The sequence below is a fragment of the Macaca mulatta genome, chromosome 14 (assembly GCF_049350105.2).
Source record: "Macaca mulatta isolate MMU2019108-1 chromosome 14, T2T-MMU8v2.0, whole genome shotgun sequence".
In the NCBI taxonomy this organism is placed as follows: Eukaryota; Metazoa; Chordata; class Mammalia; order Primates; family Cercopithecidae; genus Macaca; species Macaca mulatta.
The window spans coordinates 9,725,945-9,752,069 of NC_133419.1; the positions used below are offsets into that span (position 1 = coordinate 9,725,945).

The window sequence follows — 26,125 nt, forward strand, 5'->3', positions numbered from 1 at the left end:
CCCAGGCTGGTCTCGAATTCCTGAGCTCAGGCATTCCACCCACCTCGGCTTCCCAAAGTGTTAGGATACAGGCATGAGCCATTGTGCCCCAGCAAGACACCATCTCTAAAACAAACAAACAAACAAACAAACAAGACCCTATCTCTAAAACACACACACACACACACACACGCACACACACACACACACAAAAACAAACAAACAAACAAACAAAAGTAAACAATACTGTCTTGTTTCAGCCCTGAAAAGGAAAGTATCTGCTAAATTCTGAGTCTCTAAAGTCCGCACTTTCCTGCATGAGCAATACTGACTGGTAAACAGATCTAGTTGCCTTTTGGTAGCCTCACAGACCTTCATAAACCTGTACTAGGAATCAGCTCTTTCCGGCCAAGACCAGAGTCTGAAGCCTTGTAACAGGGTTCGATGTGTTCTGATTCCCAAGGCATCCCCCAGACAGGTTTTGGTTAGTTTCCAGTTTATTTTTACTAACTCATTTATATGGACTCTTTTCATGTTGTTTGAGCACTTCTTCTTCGGGGAGAGGGTGGATGTAAAGCAAAAAGGCCAACCTTGAGAAGGTTGAGAAGTTTGGATTAGGTGTGATCAGGCTGATGGAGTTTGCTTGTAAAAATAATGATAGTTCTTTGTATACACACTGGGAGTCTTTGAATAGCTTTCCCCTTTCGAATATCATTTAAACTTGATAAATGCCTGGGTTGCACGCAGCAGGCAGAGACTGTTCCCAGTTAACAGATGGGGAAAGCTGAAGCCCAGAGAAAGCACCTGGTCTAGGGTCACATAGCCAGATATGGAGGACTTTCACTTCAGTTTTCTCATTTGGTGCTCAGTGTAAGCCTGGAAGAAATGGGAGCCGCAGAAGTTGTTAAACTCCTCTCACAGATGAGAGTCAGAGGTAAAATGGGATTGTTTTGGAAAAGGATAAAGGCTGAATGAGAGCCCAGGATTTCTGACCTGATATCTTTCCTCTCTATTCCCAAACTATCAAATCCAGACCTCAGGATTCACGACAGGGCTGTGCCTGCCGATTCAGTCCATCTTCATGGTGTATCTTTCCAGCCCGAGTCTCTGGTTAGTTTCTGCCCTCTCATTGAACAGGTAGCTAACCCAAACCCTTAGCAGGACTTGCAGTACCTCACTCAGCCTGGAGACCCTTTCTTCCCCTTTGTCTTTGTCTCTTATTTCCACCCACTCAATCCTAAGGGGATGCCAGGACCTTTCCCCTAGACTAGTTGTTCTTAACCACCTTTGGCTCTTGGATACCTTTGAGAATTTGATGACAGCAATGGACTCTCACAGGAAAAAAGCCCACAGAGCCAGTTTTGCACACAATATCAAGGGACTTGGAATCTCCCTAGCTCAGTCAGCTTGCCCACAAGTTAAAAATACCTGCCCTCCGTCTTGTTCTCCCCAGAATAAGTCCCACTCCCAAGGAGGTCAGTGACCCTGTGACCATCACAGGCAACTGAGAAAGGCTCCAGAAGATGGCAGAAGGATACTTCCCCTCTTCCTCAGCCTTTCTTCCTCAGGCATGGTGGGCATGAAGTGCCCACCAATGTGGAGTTATTTATGGCCAGGGCCTAGTTTCATATCCTGCACAGCCTGCCACAGGGGAGGTGCGTGGAGCAGAAAGAGAAGTGGGGTCAGCAGGGAGGGCTGAGAGCCCACCCAAGTCACAGGCTGCCCCTTGTGGCCACCTGCATCCAGCCTCCCTGCTCCTGGGGAGCACGGTGGGGGCTGGGCCGTGGGCTCCTGCTGCCTCTGCACCCTCTCCCTTCTCCTCTGGCTGGACACAACTCTTCCAGGGCAGAAGCTCTGGCTCATTCCCCTTGGCCAGTTCAGTACCCACTTGGCTTGCTTGTCTGTGTTGAGCGGGTTGGCATGGGTTGGGTGCAGACACTCTGCTATGTCTCAGTGATGCTGTTTGGAAGGAGACAGCTGGAACGTCTCACTGCCCTGGGTAGGATGTGGTATGTACGCAGGTGTGTCTGGGGATTGGTGATTGGTGGCGAATGGGTGGTGGAATGAGTCTTGGGTCGCCTGCTTATGAGGAAGGTAGAGTCAAATGTCTTTTCTCTTTCTTTTTCAACCCTTAAAGTGTCTCTGTCCTAGTGGTCACTCCTCTCTTTTCCCCTCATCATCGGAAGGAAGCTCTCCCTACCTGCGCCCCACAGCTCTGTCGCCTCCATCTCTGATCCTCCCAATGCCCCTGCCCTGCACGCCTTCTTACCTGGCTGCCTTTCTCTGGCCTGTCCTGCTGGGCCTAGCCCTTACCCTGCTCCTCTAACCTGCATGTGTCCAGCTGCAGTGGCTGTTCTGTGTCACACGACCCCCTCCTTTCCCTCCTCCCCCACCGGCCCCACCCCTTCCAGAAGATGCGTGGGGGGGGTTGGGGGGCAGGGGCATCATGAACCCCTGGGGTGGAGGGGGACCGGGGGAATTATTCCCCTGTTTCCTGCTTTTACTAACGAACCTGCCATTTTTGTGTCTGGACTTTGATTTGTCTGAGGGAACAGTCGGGTTTTACTAATCTAAGTCATCTCCCTCCTTGCCTTCCCCAGAGACCTTCCTCCATTCCCTCTACCTTTGGCTTCCTTTCCACCCAGAACCCATCCCCACTTTCTCCCTCTACTCCCCACCTCTGGCTGATCCCCTTCCTCAGGGCACTTCCTTATATTGTCCTTCCTCCTGCTACCCCACCCCCAGGCCCAGCCCTGGGCCATAAGAGGGTGATTAAGGCAGCCCTTTCCCAGTAGGGAGCACATGGGAGTGATCTGCAAAAAGCCCAGGGGGCAAGGTGAGATTGTGCCCAGTCAGGAGGGAAACTGAGGAGGGTGTTTCCTCCTCTCTACCCTACACTGTCACCTCGTCTAAGTCTGAGAGGGCAAAGGGAGGGTGACTTTGGCAAATGGAGTGGGATAGAGAGAGCCCATAGGGTGAGGGAGATGGCCAGTGGCTGGTGCCCTGGCTTCTGAGGTCAGGGAGGGAGGACACAGCTGAGGGGCTCAGGTGGGCTGGAGGCCAAAAGAGGAGATTCTCTTCCTGGGGAGCTTTGGGACCAGAAGAGCCCTTTCCCTGCACTGAAGCAGGAGTGCACTTGAGTTTCTGTCACCAAAGTCACAGGCTCCCTAGGTGTTAGGTTCATAGATGGAGATGCCGGCTTTGTGGCCCTGGGTCATAAGATGATCTTTAATGGCTATGTGCTGTATATCCTGGATTATGTTCAGATTAGTGGGGTTACAGGGACATGTCAGGCTGGTGCCTACCTGTCAGGAGCTGACCAGTTGGGGTGACCAGACTTAGGCACAGGAAGTAATCAGCAGCCCAGTTCCTGGTCTCTCAGTGCAGCATCAGGGAGAGTGGAGGTGGAGGGCTGGATGGAGTTGAATTTGTCCCAGGGAGGCCCGTTCAGCCTATTACCCACTCCCTGTCTTATCCCTGACCTTTCATCCCAGTTCCTTCTTCCCTTTCTCCAGCCCCTCTCTGCCAGGTCTAATCTTGTTTGCATGTTTTTGTGACTAATACTTTGACCCTTCCCTTTTCTACCCAGACCCCTACTTCCCAGCCTTAGGGTGGGGTGGAGGGAAGAAGAAATAAATGGTAATGACCGGCCCTCCCTTCAAATAAGATTCAAAAGCTTTCAGACTGCCCCTTTCCACAAAGACACCCTCTTACCTTCTGCTCTTGAACCTAGTTACCCCAGCACAAGGTTTGATGGTTCCCAGGAGGTGGAAAGTGGGGCTCAGTTCTACCCTATTCACTGCAAGGCTCCAGCCAAGCACGGGGGGATTTGGGGGTCCTGGGAGGGCAGGAAGCTCCCTTACCCCAGTTCTGCTCATGTCCCTTTGGAGTTCCTCCCCTCACCCACTGAGACTATGGACCCCTGGAGACCAGTCGCTGGAAGATGGCTGGTGGCATGTGCATATAGACTGGTGTGGGTGAGGAGGGCATAGGATGTGACTGGAAGGCCCCAATCTCTAGACTGTTCCTGAAAGAGGGTACTGAGGCACCTCTTTCAGTGCAGCATCAGGGAGAGTGGAGGTGGAGGGCTGGATGGAGTTGAATTTGTCCCAGGGAGGCCCGTTCAGCCTATTACCCACTCCCTGTCTTATCCCTGACCTTTCATCCCGGTTCCTTCTTCCCTTTCTCCAGCCCCTCTCTGCCAGGGGAATGAGAAATGGGGTGAGCTGTGGCCTTTGGAAACACAGTGTTGGGCTAACCCTGAGCCAGCTTCCTATTGACCCTGCAGAGCTCTGCCCTCTTTCCCAGCTGACCTTCCCAAACCACTGCCTTCCTAGAGTAGGGCTCATGGTCTCATAGCCCTTGGCCCTTCTCCCACAACCTTTCTGGGTGTCTTGAACCCTTGTGGGCTGCTTGTAGAGTTAGATTTTTTGGAGACTAGGTGGACATTTGCCTGGGGAGACTGGGGGAGTCAGAGAGTTTCCTGTCCTTGTCACGCTCTGCCCTGCCCCACCTAAGATCACTTCGGCATTCTCCAGGCCACCGCTGAGCCCCCCTGCCTCCTGGAACACCCAGTACTGCCCCATTCCCACTCATCCTGCTTTCTTACTGAACTTTCAGCCCAGGGGCAAGGTATTCATGAGGTTAGCCCTATTCCCCTCTGTTCCCTAAGCTGGCCCTGACTCCCTGGAGTAACTCTGGTGGTGTCTGTAGACAAGGCAATTAGATAGGAAGAAGGAAGAGTGGACTAATGTAGCTAAAGAGCTCCCTCTCCTTTGGAGGCAAGAGAGTGACCCGAATATAAGGAGATCTGAGGAGCCAAGAGACAGACTCAGGAAAGGGCTAGAAGTACAAACCCGGAGACTGGGCGGCAGGGGTGGAAATCAGCCCCGATGGGCAACCCCAGAAAGTTTCAAGACTTTCTGGGAATATCTGAGTTCCTGGTCCTCACACTGCTATCTTCCATCTCCCTACTGGGTCCAGACTGAAAGGCTTCCCAGCACCCAGCGGAGAGGGCTGCAGGTGAGTCTAAGCCACCAAGGTCTGGGGAACACCATTCTCTGGCACACTTTTGAAAGAAGTTCTGGAGTCATGTGTGTGTCCAGAGAGTACCTTCAGGAGAAGAAAAGTGAGGATGCCATCTGCACCCATCCTGTGCCCCAGAATGGGGGATCCATCCTGGAGCCCACATTCTTGTTCAGAGTGCCTTCCAGGAACAACTTCTTGGGGGACCTCATGGGGAGCTCTCCAAGTACCCTTCAGGCTCTTGCCTGCTGAGCTGGGGGCAAGAGGGCAGGTCTTAGCCCACCCTGAAACCATCAAATCTTGTGCTGCCTCCTTTTCCTCATTCCTTCTCTCCCCCCACTGTTCCTTCTCCAAGACAAGCAGACATAAAAATGGGGGTCCCCCTCCCCTGCTGCCCTCTGGCCCCTCCTTTGCCCAGCCATAGCTCTTCCTAGGGATTTGATGTTGGTTGTCTCCTGTCTTTCTCCCTCCCTCCTGGGCTGGGCAGGTGACCATCTCGGTGGACGGGATCCTGACCACCACAGGCTACACGCAGGAGGATTACACCATGCTGGGCTCTGATGACTTCTTCTACATTGGGGGCAGCCCCAACACAGCTGACCTGCCGGGCTCACCCGTCAGCAACAACTTCATGGGCTGCCTCAAGGACGTGAGTAGGGCTAGGGAGGGGCTGTAGGCCGTTCAGGAGCCCTTTGGCTCCTGTCTTCAGTGTCACTTAGTCTGACCCGGCTAGGTGTCTGGGTCCTCTGTTCCTTCCAAGTCCATGGTGGGAGACACCCCCTCTTTAAAACCTAAGGCCCACTGACTCTATCAAGAGGCTTCTCTCCTCTCATTTCCTTGAGCCTTAGAAACTCCCATCCTTATAGAGGCCCCTCAAAGGCAGCTGTGAAACAGAGGAAAGAATGCTGGGTGTGAAGACTAAAGACCTTTGCTTGAGTCCCAGCTCTTCCACTTATTGGTTCTGTGACTGTGGTCAAGTCACTTGACTGTCTAATGCTGAGTTTCCTCCTGTGTAGATGGGTAGTCAGTGCCTACTTCATAAGGTTGTGAGGCGCACATGAGAGTGTAAGTGAACGTGCTTCATCAAGTAGAAAATGGCTACCACACGTCAGTGGCCTTGTCATTATTATGAATTGCAATTTAGTGGGCACTGAGAGCCCACAGGGCAAGTTACCATGCTCCTGCTGGGCCAGAAGACAGGACAGGACGGGCAAGGGAGGTGCTTGTTCACAGCCTCTGTGCCTGAAGCTCTGGAACAGAGGCCTAAGGGGAGTGGTCTGGTGGAACTGAGCAGGGGCTACAGGGGTGGGTGACTGGGTCCCCTGGTGCTCGCTGCTGGGTGGGAGTGACCAGGCCCTAAGCTGCTTTCTGATTCTTTATACCTGACGCCGCCCCTCCCTGCAGGTGGTCTATAAGAACAATGACTTCAAACTGGAACTATCCCGCCTGGCAAAGGAAGGGGACCCCAAGATGAAGCTGCAGGGGGACTTGTCATTCCGCTGTGAGGATGTGGCTGCCCTGGACCCTGTGACCTTTGAGAGTCCCGAGGCCTTTGTGGCGCTGCCCCGCTGGAGCGCTAAGCGCACTGGCTCCATCTCTCTAGACTTCCGCACCACTGAGCCCAATGGGCTGCTGCTCTTCAGCCAGGGCCGGCAGGCTGGGGGTGGAGCTGGCAGCCACAGCTCTGCTCAGCGGGCCGACTACTTTGCCATGGAGCTTTTGGACGGCCACCTCTATCTTCTGCTGGACATGGGATCTGGGGGCATCAAGCTGCGGGCATCCAGCCGCAAGGTCAATGATGGCGAGTGGTGTCACGTGGACTTCCAGAGGGACGGGCGAAAAGGTCAGGAGGCCTCTGGACCCTTCCCCTTCCGTGGGTCACCCCTTTCCATCTGCCCTGACATGCTCTCCGTCTCTCTTCAGCGGGTCTCTTCTACACCGTTTCCTATACTCTTCCCTGCCACCTCTCCTCCACTCCTCCTCATGTCTTCCCAATTGTCCTTTCTGGACATTTGCAGAAAGAGCACACCATTTGGTGTCAGTCAGACCTGGATCACACCTCAGCTCCCCTACTTGCTGCAAGTGAGACTCCATTTCCTTATCTGTAGAAGGAATAATCCCACAAGGGCCATCAAGAGGAGAAAATAAGAGCACACCTGTAGAAGGATTAGTACAGTGGCCAACATAGAGTAGATACCCCATTCTCCTTTAAGAATATATCTTCCGGCCGGGCGCGATGCCTCTCGCCTGTAATCCCAGCACTTTGGGAGGCCAAAGTGGGCAGATCGTGAGGTCAGGAGATCGAGACCATCCTGGCTAACATGGCAAAACCCCATCTCTACTAAAATTACAAAATATTAGCCGGGTGTGGTGGTGGGCACCTGTAGTCCCAGCTACTCGGAGGCTGACGCAGAAGAATGGCGTGAACCCGGGAGGCAGAGCTTGCAGTGAGCCTAGATCACACCATTGCACTCTAGCCTGGGTGACAGACTCTGTCTCAAAAAAAAAAAAAAAAAAAAGAATATATCTTCCCAGCCATGCCTCCCTTCTGTCTAGAGCCATTCAACTTAAAAAAAAAAAAAAAATTAACTCACTAGGCTAGGCGCTGTGGCTCATGCCTGTAATCCTAGCACTTTGGGAGGCCGAGGTGGGTGGACCATTTGAGGTCAGGAGTTCGAGACTACCCTGGCCAACGTGGTGAAACCCCGTCTCTACTAAAAATACAAAAATTAGCCGGGCATGGTGGTGCACTCCTGTAGTCACAGCTAATTGGGAGGCTGAGGCAGGAGAATCGCTTGAACCTGGGAGGCGGAGGTTGCAGTGAGCCAAAATCCTGCCATTGCACTCCAGCCTGGGCGACAGAGGAAGACTGTCAAAAAAAAAAAAAAAAAAAAAAAAGAAAAAAAAAATTTGCTCACTCAGCAGTTACTGAGCACCCACTGTGTGCCAGATGCTGTCCAAGGTTCTGGAGATATGGACAGCAGGGAAACTAAAAAGACTATCTTTGCTGTCACAGACCCCCTGTTCTGGTGTGGGGTGGGAGAACATGGAGTGAAAAAGACAGTAAATAGCCCCACACCCCCACCTAGCAGTGAGGGCTCTAGAACAATAAAGTGTCAGGGCAGAGAGTCCTGGCGTCAAGCAGATGCCTGTTCTTGAATCTTCTGTTGCTTCTAACCACTGTCTTCTTCACCCTTCATTTCAGTCTTTTGCATCCTCTTCCTGTTTTCTGTCTGCTAATTCTCTCTCCTTTACTCTTCTCCATCTTGTTAAACATGAGAGAATTATCCAAGAAAGGGAAATTGATATAAATGAGAACTGACACATTATCCTATTTAAGCACTTATCAACGCTCAGCTAAATATATATATATATTTTTATACGGAGTCTTGCTGTATTGCCCAGGCTGAAGTGCTGTGGTGTGTGATCTCAGCTCACTGCAACCTTCACCTCCCGGGTTCAAGCGATTCTCCTGCCTCAGCCTCCTGAGTAGCTGGGACTATAGGCACCTGCCACCACGCCCGGCTAATTTTTTGTATTTTTAGTAGAAACAGGATTTCACCGTCTTAGCCAGGATGGTCTTGATCTCCTGTCCTGGTGATCTGCCTGCCTCAGCCTCCCAAAGTGCTGGGATTACAGGCATGAGCCACAGCACCCGGCCAACATTAGCTAAATTTTTGTGCTCCTCCGCCTGTCACTGAGCTGGGCCTGTGAGTTTGGGTGGAGTGACCATTCCTCCCTGTGCAGGAAGGAGGGGCCCCTGTGGCTCCCGGAGAATGACAGCTTCTCATGGGCTTGCTATTTCTTTCGCTTCCGTCCTTGAAGTGTTGCTTCCCCTGGGCTTCACATTAAATGGTTTCATCCCCGGGTTGTGTCTCAGGACAGCACCAGGAATTCTTCCCAGAGCTCTCTGTGCCCCAGGGTTTCCACCAGGTGGTCAGTAACACTCTAGGTTGGAAGTCTGCCCAAACCTTGCAGGGCACTGCAGGGCTTCCACTTCTCTGTGCTTTTAGGAAGTACTCCTGTTAGCTCACACCAATCTCTGGAGCCAGAGTCTGGACCAGGTCTGGCCGGTGCTTGGATTCCTGTCTTGACCAATTCTGGACATTTCTGACGACCCATTTCTTTTCTTTTTCTTTTTCTTTTTTTGAGATGAAGTCTCACTCTGTTGCCCAGGCTGGAGTGCAGTGGTGTGATCTCAGCTCACTGCAACCTCTGCCTCCCGAGTTCAAGTGATTCTCCTGCCTCAGCCTCCCAAGTAGCTGGGATTGTAGGCACATGCCACCACGCCTGGCTAATTTTTGTATTTTTGTTGGAGACAGGGTTTCACCATGTTGGCCAGGCTGGTCTTGAACTTCTGACCTTGTGATTCACCTGCCTCAGCCTCCCAAAGTGCTGGGATTACAGCGTGAGCCACCGTGCCTGGCCTCTGATGATCCATTTCATATGTGTACACAAACACAGACTTGGGGCAGCTATTCCGAGAAAACTATCTTAGATCTTTTCCATTTTTTTTCTATTTTTGTTTTTGCAATTGTGGTAAATGATACATAACAAAATTTACCACCCTTTCCTGCACATCACGTGGGACAGAGAAAAAAATGAAAAAACAGCAAAAAAAAATTTACCATCGTAACCTTTTTTTTTTTTTTGAGATGGAGTTTCGCTCTTTTTGCCTAGGCTGGAGTGCAATGGTGCGATCTCGGCTCACTGCAACCTCTGTCTCCTGGGTTCAAGTGATTTTCCTGCCTCAGCTTCCCAGGTAGCTGAGATTATAGGCGTGTGTCACCATGCCCAGCTAATTTTGTGTGTCTGTGTGTGTGTATATATATATATATGTATATATATATATATAATTTTTTTTTAAAAATAGAGATGGGGTTTCACCATGTTGATCAGGCTGGTCTTGAACTCCTGACCTCAAGTGATACATTTGCCTTAGTCTCCCAAAGTGCTGGGATTACAGGTGTGAGCCTCCGTGCCCAGCCCATCGTAACCATTTTTAACTATGCAGTTTAGTGGTGTTAAGTACATGCATATTGTTGTGTAAATATCACTGGTAACTATCATTTATCTCCAGAACTTTTCTAATCTTCCCAAACTGAAACTCTGGCCCAATAAACACTAACTCCCCATTCCCTCTCCTCTTAGCCGTTGGCACTCACCATTCTACTTTCTGTGTAAGAATCTGGCCACTCTTGGTACCTCCGTTAAGTGGAATCATATAACATTTGTCCCTTTGTATGTGGCTTTATTTCATTTTGCATAATGTCTTCTAGGTTCGTTCATGTGGTAGCATGTGTCAGGATGTCCTTCCTTTTTAGGGCTCAATAATATTCCATTGCCTGGATATACACTTTGCGTTTATCCATCCATCTGTTGATGGATGCTTGGGTTGTTCTTTTCCATGTATTGAGTGATCTTGGTGCAGAGGCCTGTACTCACTAGAGTTTCCTCTTGTTGACCCTCCATTATACACCACTTCCCCATCTCTTTCCTTCTCTGTCTCTTCCTTTTCCAACATTTGGTTCATTTGTAGAGAGTCTGGTTGGGTCATGTAGAGCCCAGGAGACCCTGCAGTGGGTGGGCAGAACAGGCATGGGGGACTCTGGCTATAAATAGAGGTGTGGGTGGTCAGGCAGGCCATGTTTAGTGGCCTGTTAGGGGAGTGGGCCCCCAGCCCTGGGAAGTGGGTTTAGAGTCAGGACCTTGGGTCATCTGGCACCTTGTATGGAAAGAATAGCTAGAGACCATGTTACTAAAAGGGGGCACAGCTCTGGTTCAGGTAAGGTGTTTTTTTTGTTTGTTTGTTTTTGCTTTTTCTTGAGTCAGAGTTTTGCTCTTGTCGCCCAGGCTGCCAGGCTGGAGTGTAGTGACATGATCTCAGCTCACTGCAACCTCCGCCTCCCGGGTTCAAGTGATTCTCTTGCCTCAGCCTCTTGAGTAGCTGGGATTACAGGTGCCCACCATGCCCGGCTAAATTTTGTATTTTTAGTAGAGATGGGGTTTCACCATGTTGCCAGGCTGGTCTTGAACTCCTGACCTCAGGTGATCCGCCTGCCTCGGCCTCCCAAAGTGCTAGGATTACAGGTGTGAGCCGCTGCGCCCGGCCTCAGGTGAGGTTTTGAGCAAAGAAGAAGAACATGCCCTGAATGAGGGCATGTGTCTGTAGAGGAGGTCCCTGTTCTTCCCTCTTGGTTTCCCACCCTATGCTCACACCGATTCTCCTCCCAAAGCTCCCTGCCAAATTCAGGTCTCATGCAGACCCAAACCCTCCTAACCTGTCTTTAATCCCATGAAGTTAGGCAGTCTTTTTTTTTTTTTTTCTAACTAAGATGACTGCAATGGGGTCTTGCAGTGAGGAGAGAGATTGAACTCAACTCCCACCCCAACCCCTTTTAAACAGTTCTTCCAAACTTGGAAAAGGACAGAAGAAGGAATTAAAAAATACAAGTAGAGGCCGGGCGCGGTGGCTCAAGCCTGTAATCCCAGCACTTTGGGAGGCCGAGACGGGCGGATCACGAGGTCAGGAGATCGAGACCATCCTGGCTAACACGGTGAAACCCCGTCTCTATTAAGAAATACAAAAAACTAGCCGGGCGAGGTGGCGGGCGCCTGTAGTCCCAGCTACTCGGGAGGCTGAGGCCGGAGAATGGCGTGAACCTGGGAGGCGGAGCTTGCAGTGAGCTGAGATCCGGCCACTGCACTCCAGCCTGGGTGACAGAGCGAGACTCTGTCTCAAAAAAAAAAAAAAAAAAAAAAAAATACAAGTAGAATAAAATTTCTAATGTAGAGGTTTCTGCAGCTTAAGGTCTCAGTAAAGGCTCTGGAACTCCCACCTGATCCCAAGTCTTTTTTCTAAGATAATCACCTAGTACTACTACTACTACTACTACTACTACTACTACTACTACTACTACTACTTCTTCTTCTTCTTTCTTCTTTCTTCTTTTTTGAGATGGAGTCTCGCTCTGTCTCCTAGGCTGGAGTGCAGTGGCATGATCTCGGCTCACTGCAGCCTCTGCCTCCCGGGTTCAAGTGATTCTCCTGCCTCAGTCTCCCGAGTAGCTTGGACTACAGGTTTGCACCACCATGCCCGGCTAATTTTTTTTTTTTTTTTTTTTCAGTAGAGATGGAGTTTCACCATGTTGGCCAGGCTGGTCTTGAACTCCTGACCTCAAGTGATCCATCCGCCTCGACCTCCCAAAGTGCTGGGATTACAGGCGTGAACCACCATACCCGGCCAAGCACCCTCTATTTCTGAAGAACTCTTCTACCTAAAAATTCTGTGCCTGCCTCCTTTCTCCTCACTGCTGTCCTGCCCCACAGGCCCTGGAGCCAATCTGCTCGTGTGCCTTGCTGGCTGCAGAGTGGGCTCTTGTCTGAGGGGTGGAGAGTACAGGCTCTGAGTTCTTGCTGCTGGGACCGTACTTTGGCTGTGTTCCTTCCCCACTGTGGCGCTTTGGCACTGTTCCCCAGTCTCTGCAAGCCTCATCTACCATTTCAAAATGGGATCATAAAGGACCAATTTCGTAGAGTTATTATGAGACTTAAGTGATATAATATATTTAAAGTGCTAGGTGCCTGGCATCTAGTCATAAAAGCTCAATAAATGTTTGTTGGGGGAAAAAACTCCCTTGGATTAAAGATCTTTCAGCCCCTTCTGTTCCTTAAGGTTCTCTGCTTCCGGTTCCCAGTCTAAGAAACTAGCTGGCAGGAATGACCCAGTGAATGATCCAACCCTTTCTGAGCTCAAGATTTGGGCATGCTCACTTCCTGCATATCTTCTGAGGACTCACTGAGGTGGGGAGGAGGGTATGGACGGAGGCCCACAGCATTCTGCAGCTGGGCTGGGGCTGCATCACAGGAGCCTCTGAGCCTGGGGGCCTTTGTTAAGCAGTTTTTGCAGTGAGTGAGGCTGAGCTTCCAGCCCAGGACTGCTGCTCATCCTCCTGAGCCTGCTGCAGGGCACAAAGTGGAGGGGCCCATACTTGGTGGGGGCCTCCTTGGCAGAGTCAGGATGTCCCTTTCTGTCCTGTGGCTTTTCTCCATCCTGCCTTCCCTTGATTCCCAGGCTCCATCTCAGTGAATAGTCGCAGCACACCATTCTTGGCAACTGGGGACAGCGAGATTCTGGACCTGGAGAGTGAGCTGTACCTGGGCGGTCTCCCTGAGGGGGGCCGGGTGGACCTGCCCCTACCCCCAGAGGTGTGGACAGCAGCACTCCGGGCAGGCTACGTGGGCTGTGTGCGGGACCTCTTCATAGATGGGCGTAGCCGAGACCTCCGGGGCCTGGCCGAGGCTCAGGGGGCTGTGGGCGTCGCCCCCTTCTGCTCCCGGGAGACGCTGAAGCAGTGTGCATCTGCCCCCTGTCGCAATGGGGGCATCTGTCGAGAAGGCTGGAACCGCTTCGTCTGTGACTGCATTGGGACCGGCTTTCTTGGGCGGGTCTGTGAGAGAGGTGAGGCTGGTCTTCATCCTGGGTGTCCCTGCTTCCCATCCCTGTGCTCCTTCTCAGGGTAACTCCTACTTTCCATCCCTGTGCCACCTCCTCCTAGGATATCCTCTCATAGACCTGCCTTAGGCTTGTCACCCTTGTAATGATTCTCTGGTCTTTTCCCTCCCCTGGCCTCTGCCTGTTTTCCCCTTCCCTCTTCCCCGACTCCTGTGGGGCAGAGGCCACGGTCCTGAGCTACGATGGCTCCATGTACATGAAGATCATGCTGCCTAACGCCATGCACACGGAGGCAGAAGATGTGTCCCTGCGTTTCATGTCCCAGCGGGCCTACGGACTCATGATGGCCACCACTTCCAGGGAGTCTGCCGACACCCTGCGCCTGGAGCTGGATGGGGGGCAGATGAAGCTCACTGTCAACCTCGGTAACCATCCTGCCCTGTGCTTCCTGACCCCTCACCTGGCCTTGTCTCTGACCCACACCTGCCTCTGTCTGGAGAAGCTGGAGGTGGCACCAGCAAGAGGTGCCCTCAGCAGAGTTTGGGGGTGGGGAGGTGCCAGCTTGGGTCAGAGACCCTGAGAGCTCTGTCCCTGGTGAGGATGCACAGTGTAGGGTGATGACTCCATGCTCGATGACACTGTGAAGGGCAAGACTCAGAGTGTCTGGGGTATGCTAATTGTCCTCCTAGGTCACTCATGTGGATCTTGGCAGCATCTGTCCTGCACACACATGGATGACACAGCTCATTTTGGTCAGTGGCGCATCCACTTACTCATTCATTGGTTCATTCATTTGAGAAGCACTTGCTGATGCCTACTGGATGCTAAGCCTGAGCTCAGTGTGGTAGCAGATACAGAGATGAGGAAGGCCTGGTCTCTGCACGCAGCTGCCCCCCACTGCTCTGCTCAGTCTAAACAGCAGTCTGTGTGTTGGCGTGTGGAGGCGCATATGTGTACACTGGACACACAGACGTGCATCTTCCCCTTTCTAGTGCCATGGGCTCTCACATTTGAGCCTCATGGCTGTCCTGTGAAGATACTAGATCACCAAACAAGCATTACTGTCCCTGTTTTATAGATTATGAAATTCATATATTGACTTGTTCAACATTACAAAGCTAGTGAAGGCAGAGGGAGGATCCAGGACTCAACCTGGGTCATTTGCCTTAAAGTTCAGTGCTTTTCCCATTGCCTCGGACAGGGCTGCTGACCCTCCCCCTCAGGCCACTCATGCTGACTCGTGTCTCCACCCATGCCTAGGATTGAGAGCAGGCCTTGACTCCACTTCACCTGGCAGTCCCTGGGGTGTCCATGAGGGCCAGACCATGAGCCTGTTAGGTTCTCCTCATGGGCTTCAGCTCTCCTAGTCGGGGCAAAAAGAAAACAGCAGGTTCACTCATTCAGCTATTTATGGGACACCATATAAATGCTAGGTATGTTTCAAGCCAGGGGCTACAGCAGTTAATAAGCAGTCCCCACCCTTTTGGAGCTTTCAGAACAGGGGAACCCTGGAAATGGGAGGTCCTAAGCTGTTCAGGCTGAGGTCAAATCTGTCCATTTCAGACTGGCCTCTAGAAGCTTATAAAGGTGTAGCACCTGCCATATTGGAAGTTTGCAGGCCATAACATAGGGTCACCTGTTATGTCCTGGACCTAGAGGGGAAGTAGGGCTCTTCTGAGCAGGTTAGAATACACGACTGGAGAGAATACAGAGCTTTGACCTTTTTTTTTTTTTTTTTTTTTGAGACAGAGTTTTACTCTTTTGCCCAGGTTGGAGTGCAGTGGCATGATCTGGGCTCATTGCAATCTCTGCTCCTGGGTTCAAGTGATTCTCTGCCTCAACCTCCCAAGTAGCTGAGATTACAGGTGCCTGCCACCACGCCTGGCTAATTTTTGTATTTTTAGTAGAGATGGGGTTTCACCATCTTGGCCAGGCTGGTCTTGAACTCCTGGCCTCGTGATCCACCCACCTTGGCCTCCCAAAGTGCTGGGGTTACAGGTGTGAGCCACTGTGCTCGGCCGAACTTTGAACTTTTAAATACTTATCTGGAGTCTCATCCTAACATCGGTCTCCAAGGCATTTGTGGGACAGACTGTGGCCTTTGGGGGACCCATTGCCTTGTAAATATATTTATACTATGTTCTTTCCTTTTCCCCTTTTGGCCACCTGGCCTTTGTATTCCTAGGACAAAGATTTGCTGAGAGAGATGGGGACTGGAGGTGGGGAGATGTGCAGGTGGCCAGGGCCTCAGAGTTGTTTGAAGGGTTCCCCTCAGCTCTGTTTCTAACCACAATCACAGCCTGTAGAGCAGGTGGTGTGCAGCAGCTCTGCAGGGGAAAGCAGGCTGGGAGACACTCTAGTCAAGAGGATGGCCCCAGCCAAGAACCCTATAAGTGGCTCTATACTTCCAAGTCTGCCCAGATCTGTGTATCTAGTGTGAGTTCCCCCCCCCCACTTTGCCTAGGCATGTGCGTGTTGTCTGCATCTAAGCACATGTCTCTGTGCTTGCTGGGGACACAGCAGGAAAAATCTGGGGCCTTAGATTTGCAGGGAAGGCAGATGCATTTTGCTTATTTGGACTGTCTTAGGCCCCTGGGAAGAAGCTTGTGTCTTTTAAGATTAGACAGGAAACAATGTCTTTGGTCAGGAAAACCTATCCTGTGGGCCCTTGGGACCCACCCTCTCCTCTCCATGGGTGCACTTTTCTCTCTGTGCCACATAAGTGCTCAGAAGTCAGAGAACAAGGTGGCCTCTTGGAAGACACATCATGTTAAGAATAGGCTTCCCAGACTGACAGATAACAGGACTGTCCTCCCACCCATTTCTTACCCCTGGCTGTGCCCCTGCCCCCGTCTGACATGTATGAGCTGAGATGCCATCTCTAGCATGGCTCCTGACAATCCACGACCAAAAGCTTGGTGCAAACGCATCTGTCTATAGATTCCTCCTGTGTAGGCACTGTGGACATGCAGGTGGTCCCTACCCAGCCACCGAGCCTTGGGTTGGGATGGGAAGAGTTCTGGGCTCAGGGCCAGAAGACTTGGAGCCTAACCTTGGTATCTTTTACTGTTGAGTAAGTCATTTCCCATCTCTGAGTCTCTCTCTCTCTCTCTTTTTAATCTTTAAAATGGAGATAAGAATCTTCACTCTGCCTACGTCTGTGGAGCTTTTGAGGCTCAGATGGAAGAATGGGAATGAAACCATTGAAACCATTGTGCAGATTCAAGGCCCATAGTAGAGACCCACCCAGCCTTCTTGGAAAACCGTATTGGAATAGAGACCTGAGTTTGGAGCCAGGCCTGGGAGCCACTTCCACATAGCATGGACAGACTGGAGTTGTCCTCTACTAGGTGTGCCATGGGGTCCCAGCTGTCAGTGCAGCTGATATGAAGAGTGCAGTGTAAAGAATCTCTGAGCCGCAAGGCATCACCTCCTTCAGCCTCCTGGCCCTCGTGAATCACTTCAAGAGCCCCATTCCTGTCCCCCATTGCTTACTCCCCAGGACTTGCAGGGCCTCACAGACCGGCAGCAACACCAAGGCCCCAGGCCTGGGCTGGACTGTCTACTGGGGAACAGAGAGAAGCCTGGTGAGGCTTGGTCTCTGGCCTCATGATCTTATCCTGTAGAGAGGGAAGCTATTGCTCCAGGAGGCATCTCTGCAGCTCCACAGGCACTCAGTGGATTGAAACAGACCCTGGGCTGGGCCTGAAGAGGGAGTGGAGGCTGCGGGTGACCACTTGGTGGGATTGCTAAGTCCTAGCCTCAAGAGATGGGATATTTGCTAGATAAGAGAGGGCCAAAAAGGCACTGCTGCCTCTTTCCAGGCAGAGGATCCTAAGGAACTTATCATGCCTCCTGCTGCGGCTCCTCAGCCCCCACTATGTTTGCAAACACTGAGCAAGTTCCTTGAGCTCTGCTGTCTGTAGCCCCTGAGTTGGGGAGTTGATCTCTGTCCCTAGAGGATGGTGGAGTCCCCTGGATTCTTTGCCCTATCCCAGCATGGCCTGCATCCCTCCCTGAAGGGGAGGAGAGTACAGGCCAGGCTGGGCACTGTCCTTTACTAGATGTGCCCCTGGGGTCCCAGCTGTCAGTGCAGCTGACATGAAGGGTGTGGTGTAATTAAAGAATCTCTGAGTTGCAAGGGGGTTACCTCCTTCAACATCCCTTCCCACCCTGTGAATCACTCATGCACTGCCCACCAGTAGGAGGCCTTCTACCTCCCACCTCCAAGATGGACATTCTGATCACTGAGTGGTTCTTTCTTAGTGTCATCCTGCCCTTCTGAAATTCCCACTTGTTGTGAAATTCCCATTAGTTCTGCCCCCTGGAATCAAACAGAGAAATCTAACTCTCGTTCATGTTTTAAATCAGGCTAAATACACACTGTATCCCAAAGTCCTTTAATCCCTGGGGTCATGGGAGGGTGCATTGCCTTTCCACCTGAGGCTGGTCAATAATTGTCAGGGGGGCTGCTGGGAGCCAGCTCTGAAGGAGGGCTATGACAGAGTGCATGCTGCCACTCTGTGATGTCACTTCTGAGACAGATGTCTGGGAGCCTTGGGCCCACTGTCTCCAACCCATAGGGCCTGGGTGGGGAAGGAACCCAGGTGAGGCAGGGCTGGGAAGCCGGTGTTCTTTCCCCTGAGTTCCTTTCCATGCAGACTGTTTTGTCTCACCTCCCCAGAACATGTTCATACTACGACCCTGCTCTGTGTCCAGCCAGGGCCTTCGTGGGTCTGTGCCACCAAGACCACTCACTTCTGCCTATTCCCTGCACTTGAGGCACAGGTCATTAGTTAACAGGTTACTAGTTAGTGCCCCCCTGAACTTTGGTGAATGTGAATGTTGAAGGGACTGGGTTTCTCCTGCTCGCTCTCAGTCTCTGGCTTTCTTCTGGATGGGGCTGTCTTCCCTCTGGGTGCCCATCTTCAAGTCGTTTGCTCTTGCAAACCCTACTGAAGCCTGTGCTTCTGAGGGTGGAGTCTCGGCAAGGGCAAGCCTGGAGCTGACACCTCTTCTCTGGACAGATGGACCCCCCATTCCTGGTGCTCCTTTGCTGGGGAAGGGGAAGAATCAAGCTCCTTCTTTGGGCCTTTTCCCCAGTAGGGGACCTGCTTGCCCGTCCAGCCTCCCCTTTTTTCTTTTTTGGACCCTTCATTGGTGAAGACTCTGCTGGCCCCAAGAGGGCACCTGTGACCTGACTCCAGGGCCTGGCACCCTTCCACCTCACCCTGACCGTCCTCCCCTTCCTCTTCTGTCCAGCCTCCCCTGTCCCCTCTGCGCTGCCGCTCCCTCCTCTGCTCCATTTTCTTCCTCTTTCCTCTCTGTACTCTCTCTACCTCCTTCCTCTCACTGAGACTTCTCACTTCCCTCTGTGTCGGCCCTTTGACCTTTCTCTGCTCCTCTGCTCCTCCCTTGGTGCCAGGCTGTGGCCCAGGGTCCTGGCTGCTCGCCTCCACTCTTCTGCTGCGGTTGACAACGCGTGTGGAGCTCAGCTGTACTGCCGAAGGGCCGTGGCCCTCAAAGCCACAGGGGCATCAGTTTACCTCCACTGCAGGAACCTTCAGGGGCCCAGGGGATGCCAGCTGCTCACCCCCTTTGCTTCCTGGGCTGTGGGGTAGGCAGAGCCTGTTTGGGGTGGAGTGACAGGAGGCCAGGGTACTGGGTCTGTCAATCGAGGGCCGGGAGACTGCCCCTCTCTGAAAGGCAAAGCCAACCCAGTGTCCACCTGCTGCCTACTTCCTGCTCAGGATCCTACTGTTATCCATTCCCTCAGCTCACATGCAGAGAAGCTGAGGCATGGAGAGAAGTGCTTTGCCCAGGGTCACACGGTGAGTGAGTGAGTGTTAGGGTGGAGACGAGGACTGAGCTCCCCTGATTCCCAGTAAAGGATTTCTGCAGCTCCAGCCAGCCCCTCCCTTGGGCTGAGTCAGGCTTGGGGTTTGATGGAGTGGTGCAGGCATCCTGAGGGCCTTAAATCTGGACTTCATAGGACCCTGGTCCACTATTTCTTCTGCAAGACGTGACTGGCTCCCACCTTTGGTAGATGTGTCTAACCAGAGGGATGGCCAGAGGCTTTAGGGCCCTGGGCTGCTGGCTCTGTGTAGACACGTGCTTTCTGACCACATAGGGCCTTCCCAGTCCTGAAATCAGAGGATAGCAATGCCAGTACTAGAGCAGGGGCAGGAAACTTTGCTTATGGTGGCTACTTGTCCCCAACTGCTTTTTGTTCTCAGAGAAGTCATATTTTGGGGGCTGCACTGTCTCCATCTATGTCACCTTGGCTCCGCTGACTAGGAAAGCAGGTTAATACTAGGTCCTCTTCAGGGTGAAGGACTCCCCTGATCCATCCCCAGTGGCAGCCTGGCATTTCCCACGATAGGAAGGGGTGGAAGGAAGGTTCCTGTAGGGGTGGTGCTAGCCCCTGGGGCTTTGGGAGGTGTATGGCCTCGGGAAGGGGGCCCTGGGGCAGACCCCTCCATTTAGCTCAGAGCCCAGAGGGGAACAGGGAGTGACAAGTCACACCTGGACTCTGAGGAGGGAGTCGTCCCAGAGCAGGGGATGCAGGGACTGTGGCTCTCCCCATCCATCTCCCTCCCAAAGACAGGGGAGATGTGGGGTTGGTCAAGCCCTCAGCCCCCATTGATCCCCTGTACGACTGGGATTCCCAAGGTGCCCATCTCCCTCAGACAATAGAGGTCTAGTCCCCTCTAAGAAGGGGGACACAAGCCCTCTTCCCATCATCTGACTGCCCTGCCTTCCAGCTCTGGGGAGGGTTGGAGCCCTCTTGGGGGCAGGAGGGACAGGGGTCTAACTGAGGAAGGGAAGAGGGCACCTGGGCACGCGTGGTCCCCGGAAAGTGGCCCTGGGGGGAACCCCGCCCGCAGACACCCCTCCCTGTGAAGGATGTAAAAAAAAAAAAAACTTGTTTTACCTTTTTGTCTCCCCTTCCCCTCTGCCCGCCCCATGGCCCCCCCAGACTGCCTGCGCGTCGGCTGCGCACCCAGTAAGTGGCTTCCCTCTTCTTCTGCAGAGACCCAAGGGGACTGGGATGCTGGACGCTGGGATTTAGGGAGGGAGGCCAGGAGAAAGAACAGCTGGCTCGAGTGGTGGTTGGGCCTTGGGTGTGGGGAGGGGTGCAGGCAGTGGGGTGGAGTTGGGTGGTTGTGGAAGGCAGGAGGGACCAAATGAAGCAGAGCCAAGGAGAGCTGGGGGAGGGCCTGCAGTCAGGATGTTCACTGGGTCTAGGAAGGGAGAGACAAGAACACCCTTTGCCCAAGTCAGCAGGAGGGTGGGGAGGAGGTAGAAATCAAGGGCTGGGGCAGAGACTTGGGTAGCACCTGTGGCGGGATGCTCTGAGGTCCTAAGGGCTGGCAGGCAGGAGCCTGAGAGGGGCTGGAATAAGCTGCTGCATCTCCAGAGTTGGCCACAAGGGGGAAGGCGAGGTATGCGGGAAAGAGGATGAGAGTGTGAAGGGCGCTCTCCTCAGTTCCTGTGCCAACTGGGGTGAATTTCTGCCAAATGGGGGCTCTTTCTGTGGTGACAGTGAGGGCTTTCAGCAGGGGTGAGATGGAGAGTGAGCAGGTGGACATCTCCAGACATCCCAGTGCGCCTGGGCTCAATGCTCTGTCTCAGGGTGTTTCTGCATGGTGTGGCTTGGGGTCATGTGGGCGAGCGCATGCACGTGGTAGGCCCAGGCACAGAGACCGTGTGTGCTGGGCACGGGCACCCTGCTCTTCATGTGTGCGTGGCATGCTGTGTATGTGCTGGAGTGAGCACTGGGTGGCCCGGGGATGACCAGGGAGTGCTACAAAGTCCAGCAGCATTTGAAAGATAAGTATGTTTTGTTTTAGACTCTGGAAGCTGATAAGCCTGGTCTTGAGTCAATGGCCATAATTCCTAAGAACTAGAACCTTCCCCTCTCTGGCCATCCTGCATATTTATGGGCAGTACATATGGTGGCGTGAGCTGGTGTGTGACGTTAACCAGGCATGTGTATGTAGAAAGGTCCCATTGGGTCCCGTTGTAGATGGAGGAGCTGGTATGTGCGTGGAGGCTGAAGCTGTGGGCTTGCATTTACATTTGGGTACTGTGAAGTTTTGAGTTTTAGGTCTGTGTTTATACACTGGGAATACAGCTTCTGGCCACACTCACTGAAGGCCCTTAGCAATCTGGGGGAAGAGTATGTTGGTCATAGGTGTGGGTGTCTGTGTGCAGGGCCTCAGAGTACTCTAGAGGCACCATTCGCTTAATATTCTATGTGCATGGCACCTCCTAAAGTCACACAAAGGGCAGTCCTGAGAGTGGATGTATGACTGGGATATAAAAGCTCTGCGTGTGCATGGACTCCAGCTGTGATGGGAGGCCATGAGTGTGTGTACTTGTATTCATGAGTGTGTTGTATGGCCAAATATGAGCCATTGGTCATGTATGTGTTCATATGTGGCATGTGCGGGGGTGGGGAGGCTGTCTGTGTGTCCAAGGTGATATAGGAAGTCAGCTGTGAGCATGTATAGGTGCCCTACTCACTCCCCCCTTGGTGCCGCAGGTAAAGGCCCCGAGACGCTGTTTGCGGGGCACAAGCTCAATGACAATGAGTGGCACACGGTGAGGGTGGTCCGGCGTGGCAAGAGCCTGCAGCTGTCTGTGGACAACGTGACTGTGGAGGGTAGGTGGTCTGGGCCCAGGGAGGTGGACACATCTCCAGTGACCTATGCTTGGCCCTGTTGTACTTGGTGACCACTGCCTGGGCTGCTGTTCCTAGGGCGGTGTTCTGGTGAGCTGCCTCTGCCATTTCTCCTTCGGGGTGAATGTTATGGGCATCAGGACCCCAGAAACGATTTCAACTCCCTGCAGGCAGCATTCCCCTGGCAGCCTGTTGGCTCTTGACTGGCGAGTCCTGCCACTCCTCTTGGAGCTGTGCCGACTGCTAGTGCCTAGCTGAGGACATCTCTGCTCATGTCACTCATGGGTGGCCCTCCTGTGGGGGGGGGGGCTCCTGGGAACCCAAGCCCCAGCCCTGCCCCAAAGCCGTCCCCCTCATCTTGGTCTCCTGTCCTGAGCAGGACAGATGGCAGGAGCCCATACTCGGCTGGAGTTCCACAACATTGAGACGGGCATCATGACAGAGCGGCGGTTTATCTCCGTGGTGCCCTCCAACTTCATCGGGCACCTGAGTGGGCTGGTGTTCAACGGCCAGCCCTACATGGACCAGTGCAAGGATGGTGACATCACCTACTGCGAGCTCAATGCTCGCTTTGGCCTGCGTGCCATCGTGGCCGATCCCGTCACTTTCAAGAGTCGCAGCAGCTACCTGGCCCTTGCTACGCTCCAAGCCTATGCTTCCATGCACCTCTTCTTCCAGTTCAAGACCACGGCCCCTGATGGGCTTCTCCTGTTCAACTCGGGCAACGGCAATGACTTCATTGTCATCGAGCTGGTCAAGGGGTGAGGGGCTGGGCATTGCACGGCTGTCAAGGAAGTGGCCCCCGCCCCCTGCTGAACCACATACAGCTCCCCCAGCTACTGGCTGAGGTGTCCGATCCCCCTAGATCACAAATCAAGATTCAGGTCCCCAACCATAAGTTGAGAGGCTCCCTCTTCAGCCAAGATGGAGAAGCACGCCCTCTTCCACTCTGCTGACTCCCGAGCTGCTTCCTTGCCAGAGTTCCCAGTTATATCTGTTCTCTGTCCACTGTCATCTTCTCTACAGGCAGAAGTCAGTCTTGCCCCTCTGTTGCCTTAGGGGACCCCACCCCAGAGCAGCCCAGTCCCTGCCTCCAGAGGACCCTGCTGGCCCACAAACCTCTCCCCTCTAGCTCCTCTTCTGAGCTTGTGTCACAAGAGCCAGCTCCTTGGTGGCCCTCCTTCCTTACATTCTCCCCATGACAGGACCTCACACCATAGCACTCTTGCCATTGGTTTTGGTCCCTCTCTTCTGGGGTCTCCCTCTCAATCCCTTCTTTCCATGGCACCTAGGACCCCTGCCAGCCATAGCTTCTCCTCACCCCACCTTCCCAGCATCACCCCCACCCTGACCCCGTGTCTCCTCCCTACTGTGGGGCAGGTACATCCACTACGTGTTTGACCTGGGGAATGGCCCGTCCTTGATGAAGGGGAACTCAGACAAACCAGTCAATGACAACCAGTGGCACAACGTGGTGGTGTCCAGGGACCCAGGCAACGTGCACACGCTCAAGATTGACTCCCGCACTGTCACGCAGCACTCCAATGGCGCCCGAAACCTCGATCTCAAAGGTGGGGCTGGGGCCTCTGGAAAAGGCCTGGCCCTAGCCCAGATACCCCTCACCCCAGTGAGAGTACCCATTCCTGGGACGCTGCTTCCCTCGGTTCCCTGCCCCTAGTTTCTACCTCTCTTTCCCTGTCTCCACTATGTCCAGCCTGACATTTTCCTGTTCAAGTTCTGCTTGGCTCTCTTGCGAGTCTGCATCTCACCACTGAATGCCTGGTTGCAGGATGCATCTCACAGGGTGCTTGGTGGCCTCATTTCAGAGCTAGGAGTAGGTAGCCCAGGCCCTCCAAGGACCTCCTGGGCCTCCAAGGTTGAGAAGCCTATGTTGGTTGAGGGCTGGAGTGAGAATAGGGAGCTTAGCATCCTCCTGGGTAAGGTAGACAATATGGGGCGAAGGACGTAGCAGGAGCTAGAGTCCCCGAGTCACCTGTCTTGGGCATTGGCTGGGCTAGCTTAGGGATATTTTGGACGTAGGCTTCCCTGGTGTGCCCAGGGTCACATCAGGGTGCCACATTCCCCAGGGCCTCTTCAGTGGTCATTGAAGCGGTCATTGACTGCCCCCAGAATGGGTGAACTGAGAGATCAGGGAAGAGGAAGGTGAGCTAAGGCCTGAGCATTGGGACAGGAAAGATGCAGCTTCTCCAGAGCCTACTGAGGGCAATGTGATCTACTTCTTGCACATGCCCAAAGTAGCCCTCAGCCCCATAGGAACCCCTGGGCGTCAGCCTGACTCAAACTGTCAGAGCTTGGGGAGGGTCCTCAGAGACCATGGAATTAACTGCCCCACTCCCCCAAATCTGAGATCTGTGAGATCTCCCGACATAGTGCTGTGAATTCCCCTTGCTCTCAGAAGGGGGCGATGTGTCACAGAGAATCCAAAGTGCCAGCAAACCCAGGGGTTATCTTGGTGGGTCTTGTGTTGTACTGAGCCTGTGGCCAGGGCAGCAGACTGACCAGTGTCTTGACTGAAGCTGGGCTGTGGGCTGGCCAGGGCTTCCAGGGATTCCAGGGGTTAGGCTCTATGGCAGGGGATCAGGTGTTGCGGAGAACTTCCCAGAGTCCCAAGGCGAAGCCCTAGTTGTTGGAGGAAGGGATCTGGGCTTTGAACTCCCTAGGATACAGCCCAAGAGTTGGGAAAGGCTTGAATGAGTTCTGGGAATGGGAAACTTTGGGAGGGAGGGAATGGGGGTGGAGGGGATCGGGCTGCGCATCTATGAAAGGCCCTGATTACGGGCCGGAACTGGAATCAAATGTGTGGGAGAGAGCACAGAGCAGGTTCCTCCAGCTGTCCCCCAGCCCCCACTCTCCCAGGCATCTGGGCTTCTCTGGGAGGGGAGCAGGCAGATGGCAAAGTGGAGAAGGAAGAGGTGTCGGAGGGTGCGGGTTGTGCAGGTCTCTGGATCTCTGTTAAGGACCTGGAATCTGGGATGGAACGCAGAGAGCCCGAGAGGGCTGGGAGGGCCTGACAGCCAGATGCCATTGTCTTGGGAAGGGAATGGGAACCTGGATGCCTTGGTTGACCCCACTCCCTTTGCAGGGGAGTTGTACATTGGCGGTCTGAGCAAGAATATGTTCAGCAACCTGCCCAAGCTGGTGGCCTCCCGGGATGGCTTTCAGGGCTGCCTGGCCTCAGTGGACCTCAACGGACGCCTCCCAGACCTCATCGCCGACGCCCTGCACCGCATTGGGCAGGTGGAGAGGGGCTGTGATGGTGAGTGGAGGGTGGAGGAGTGAGGCGTGGCCCTACTGGCTACAGGACCGCCAGCTGCAGAGGCAGACCAGGGCAGATAGCCTCTGCTCTGCAAAGGGGCCTTCCTTCTCAGGCCTTATGGGAGCTTGCCCCCACAGTTCTGGGGCAGGGATACAGGTGTGTGAAGGGTCACTTGCCCTCCCTGTTGTCTCACACCCTGGCCCCTTGTCACAGTCCAAGGCCAAGCGTCGCAGACCTGACCCGCCCGCCCCAATCCCTCTCATCAGTACTTGGCCCTTTCAGCCAGGCAGAACTCAGAGTAGGACCTCTCTGCCTGACTCTGAAGCTTCCGCACCTCCTGGGGAGAGAGGGGGCTTGGCTGAGCCAGGGGTGTTCCTTTCTCCTGCCCCTTCCAGGCCCCAGCACCACCTGCACTGAAGAGTCCTGTGCCAACCAGGGCGTCTGCTTGCAGCAGTGGGATGGCTTCACCTGCGACTGCACCATGACTTCCTATGGAGGCCCTGTCTGCAATGATCGTGAGTGCCTGGGAGGGCTGGGGATGGTTTGGGGAGACCAGGGTCCATTCCCAGCTGTAGGGGCTGCCAGGGAGGAAAGAGGGCCTCTGAGCACTCAGGAGCTGTGTTGCTTGCTTCCTTCTCATCCCTTGTCTGCAGAGTCCCAGGGGAGCTGCGGCCTGCTGTCCCCTCATAGGGTCTTTCTCCTG

At 53.5% G+C, this 26,125-nt stretch overlaps 1 protein-coding gene and 1 long non-coding RNA gene across 51 annotated transcripts in view; one reads left to right on the forward strand and one right to left on the reverse strand.

Annotated features, from left to right (window-relative positions):
- Nucleotides 1-7,590, reverse strand: part of LOC144334144 (uncharacterized) — a 131,995-nt gene extending 124,405 nt beyond the window's left edge. The window contains exon 1 of the long non-coding RNA XR_013403597.1: nucleotides 7,386-7,590. This is a non-coding gene — a long non-coding RNA (uncharacterized LOC144334144). The remainder of the gene's footprint in view (nucleotides 1-7,385) is intronic.
- NRXN2 (neurexin 2) overlaps nucleotides 1-26,125 on the forward strand; it is a 117,142-nt gene that overhangs the window by 49,312 nt on the left and 41,705 nt on the right. For 25 of the 50 annotated variants that reach the window (XM_077962193.1, XM_077962190.1, XM_077962196.1 and 22 more), the window contains 10 exons: nucleotides 5,492-5,653; nucleotides 6,409-6,847; nucleotides 13,079-13,465; nucleotides 13,681-13,884; nucleotides 20,439-20,465; nucleotides 22,008-22,127; nucleotides 22,525-22,906; nucleotides 23,526-23,716; nucleotides 25,249-25,422; nucleotides 25,818-25,937. In XM_077962193.1, coding sequence (XP_077818319.1) covers nucleotides 5,492-5,653; nucleotides 6,409-6,847; nucleotides 13,079-13,465; nucleotides 13,681-13,884; nucleotides 20,439-20,465; nucleotides 22,008-22,127; nucleotides 22,525-22,906; nucleotides 23,526-23,716; nucleotides 25,249-25,422; nucleotides 25,818-25,937 — 2,206 coding nt within the window. Of the gene's footprint in view, nucleotides 1-5,491; nucleotides 5,654-6,408; nucleotides 6,848-13,078; nucleotides 13,466-13,680; nucleotides 13,901-20,438; nucleotides 20,470-21,975; nucleotides 22,128-22,521; nucleotides 22,907-23,525; nucleotides 23,717-25,248; nucleotides 25,423-25,817; nucleotides 25,938-26,125 lie in introns of all 50 variants that reach the window. The other 25 variants (XM_077962158.1, XM_077962162.1, XM_077962156.1 and 22 more) reach the window with 5 other exon arrangements.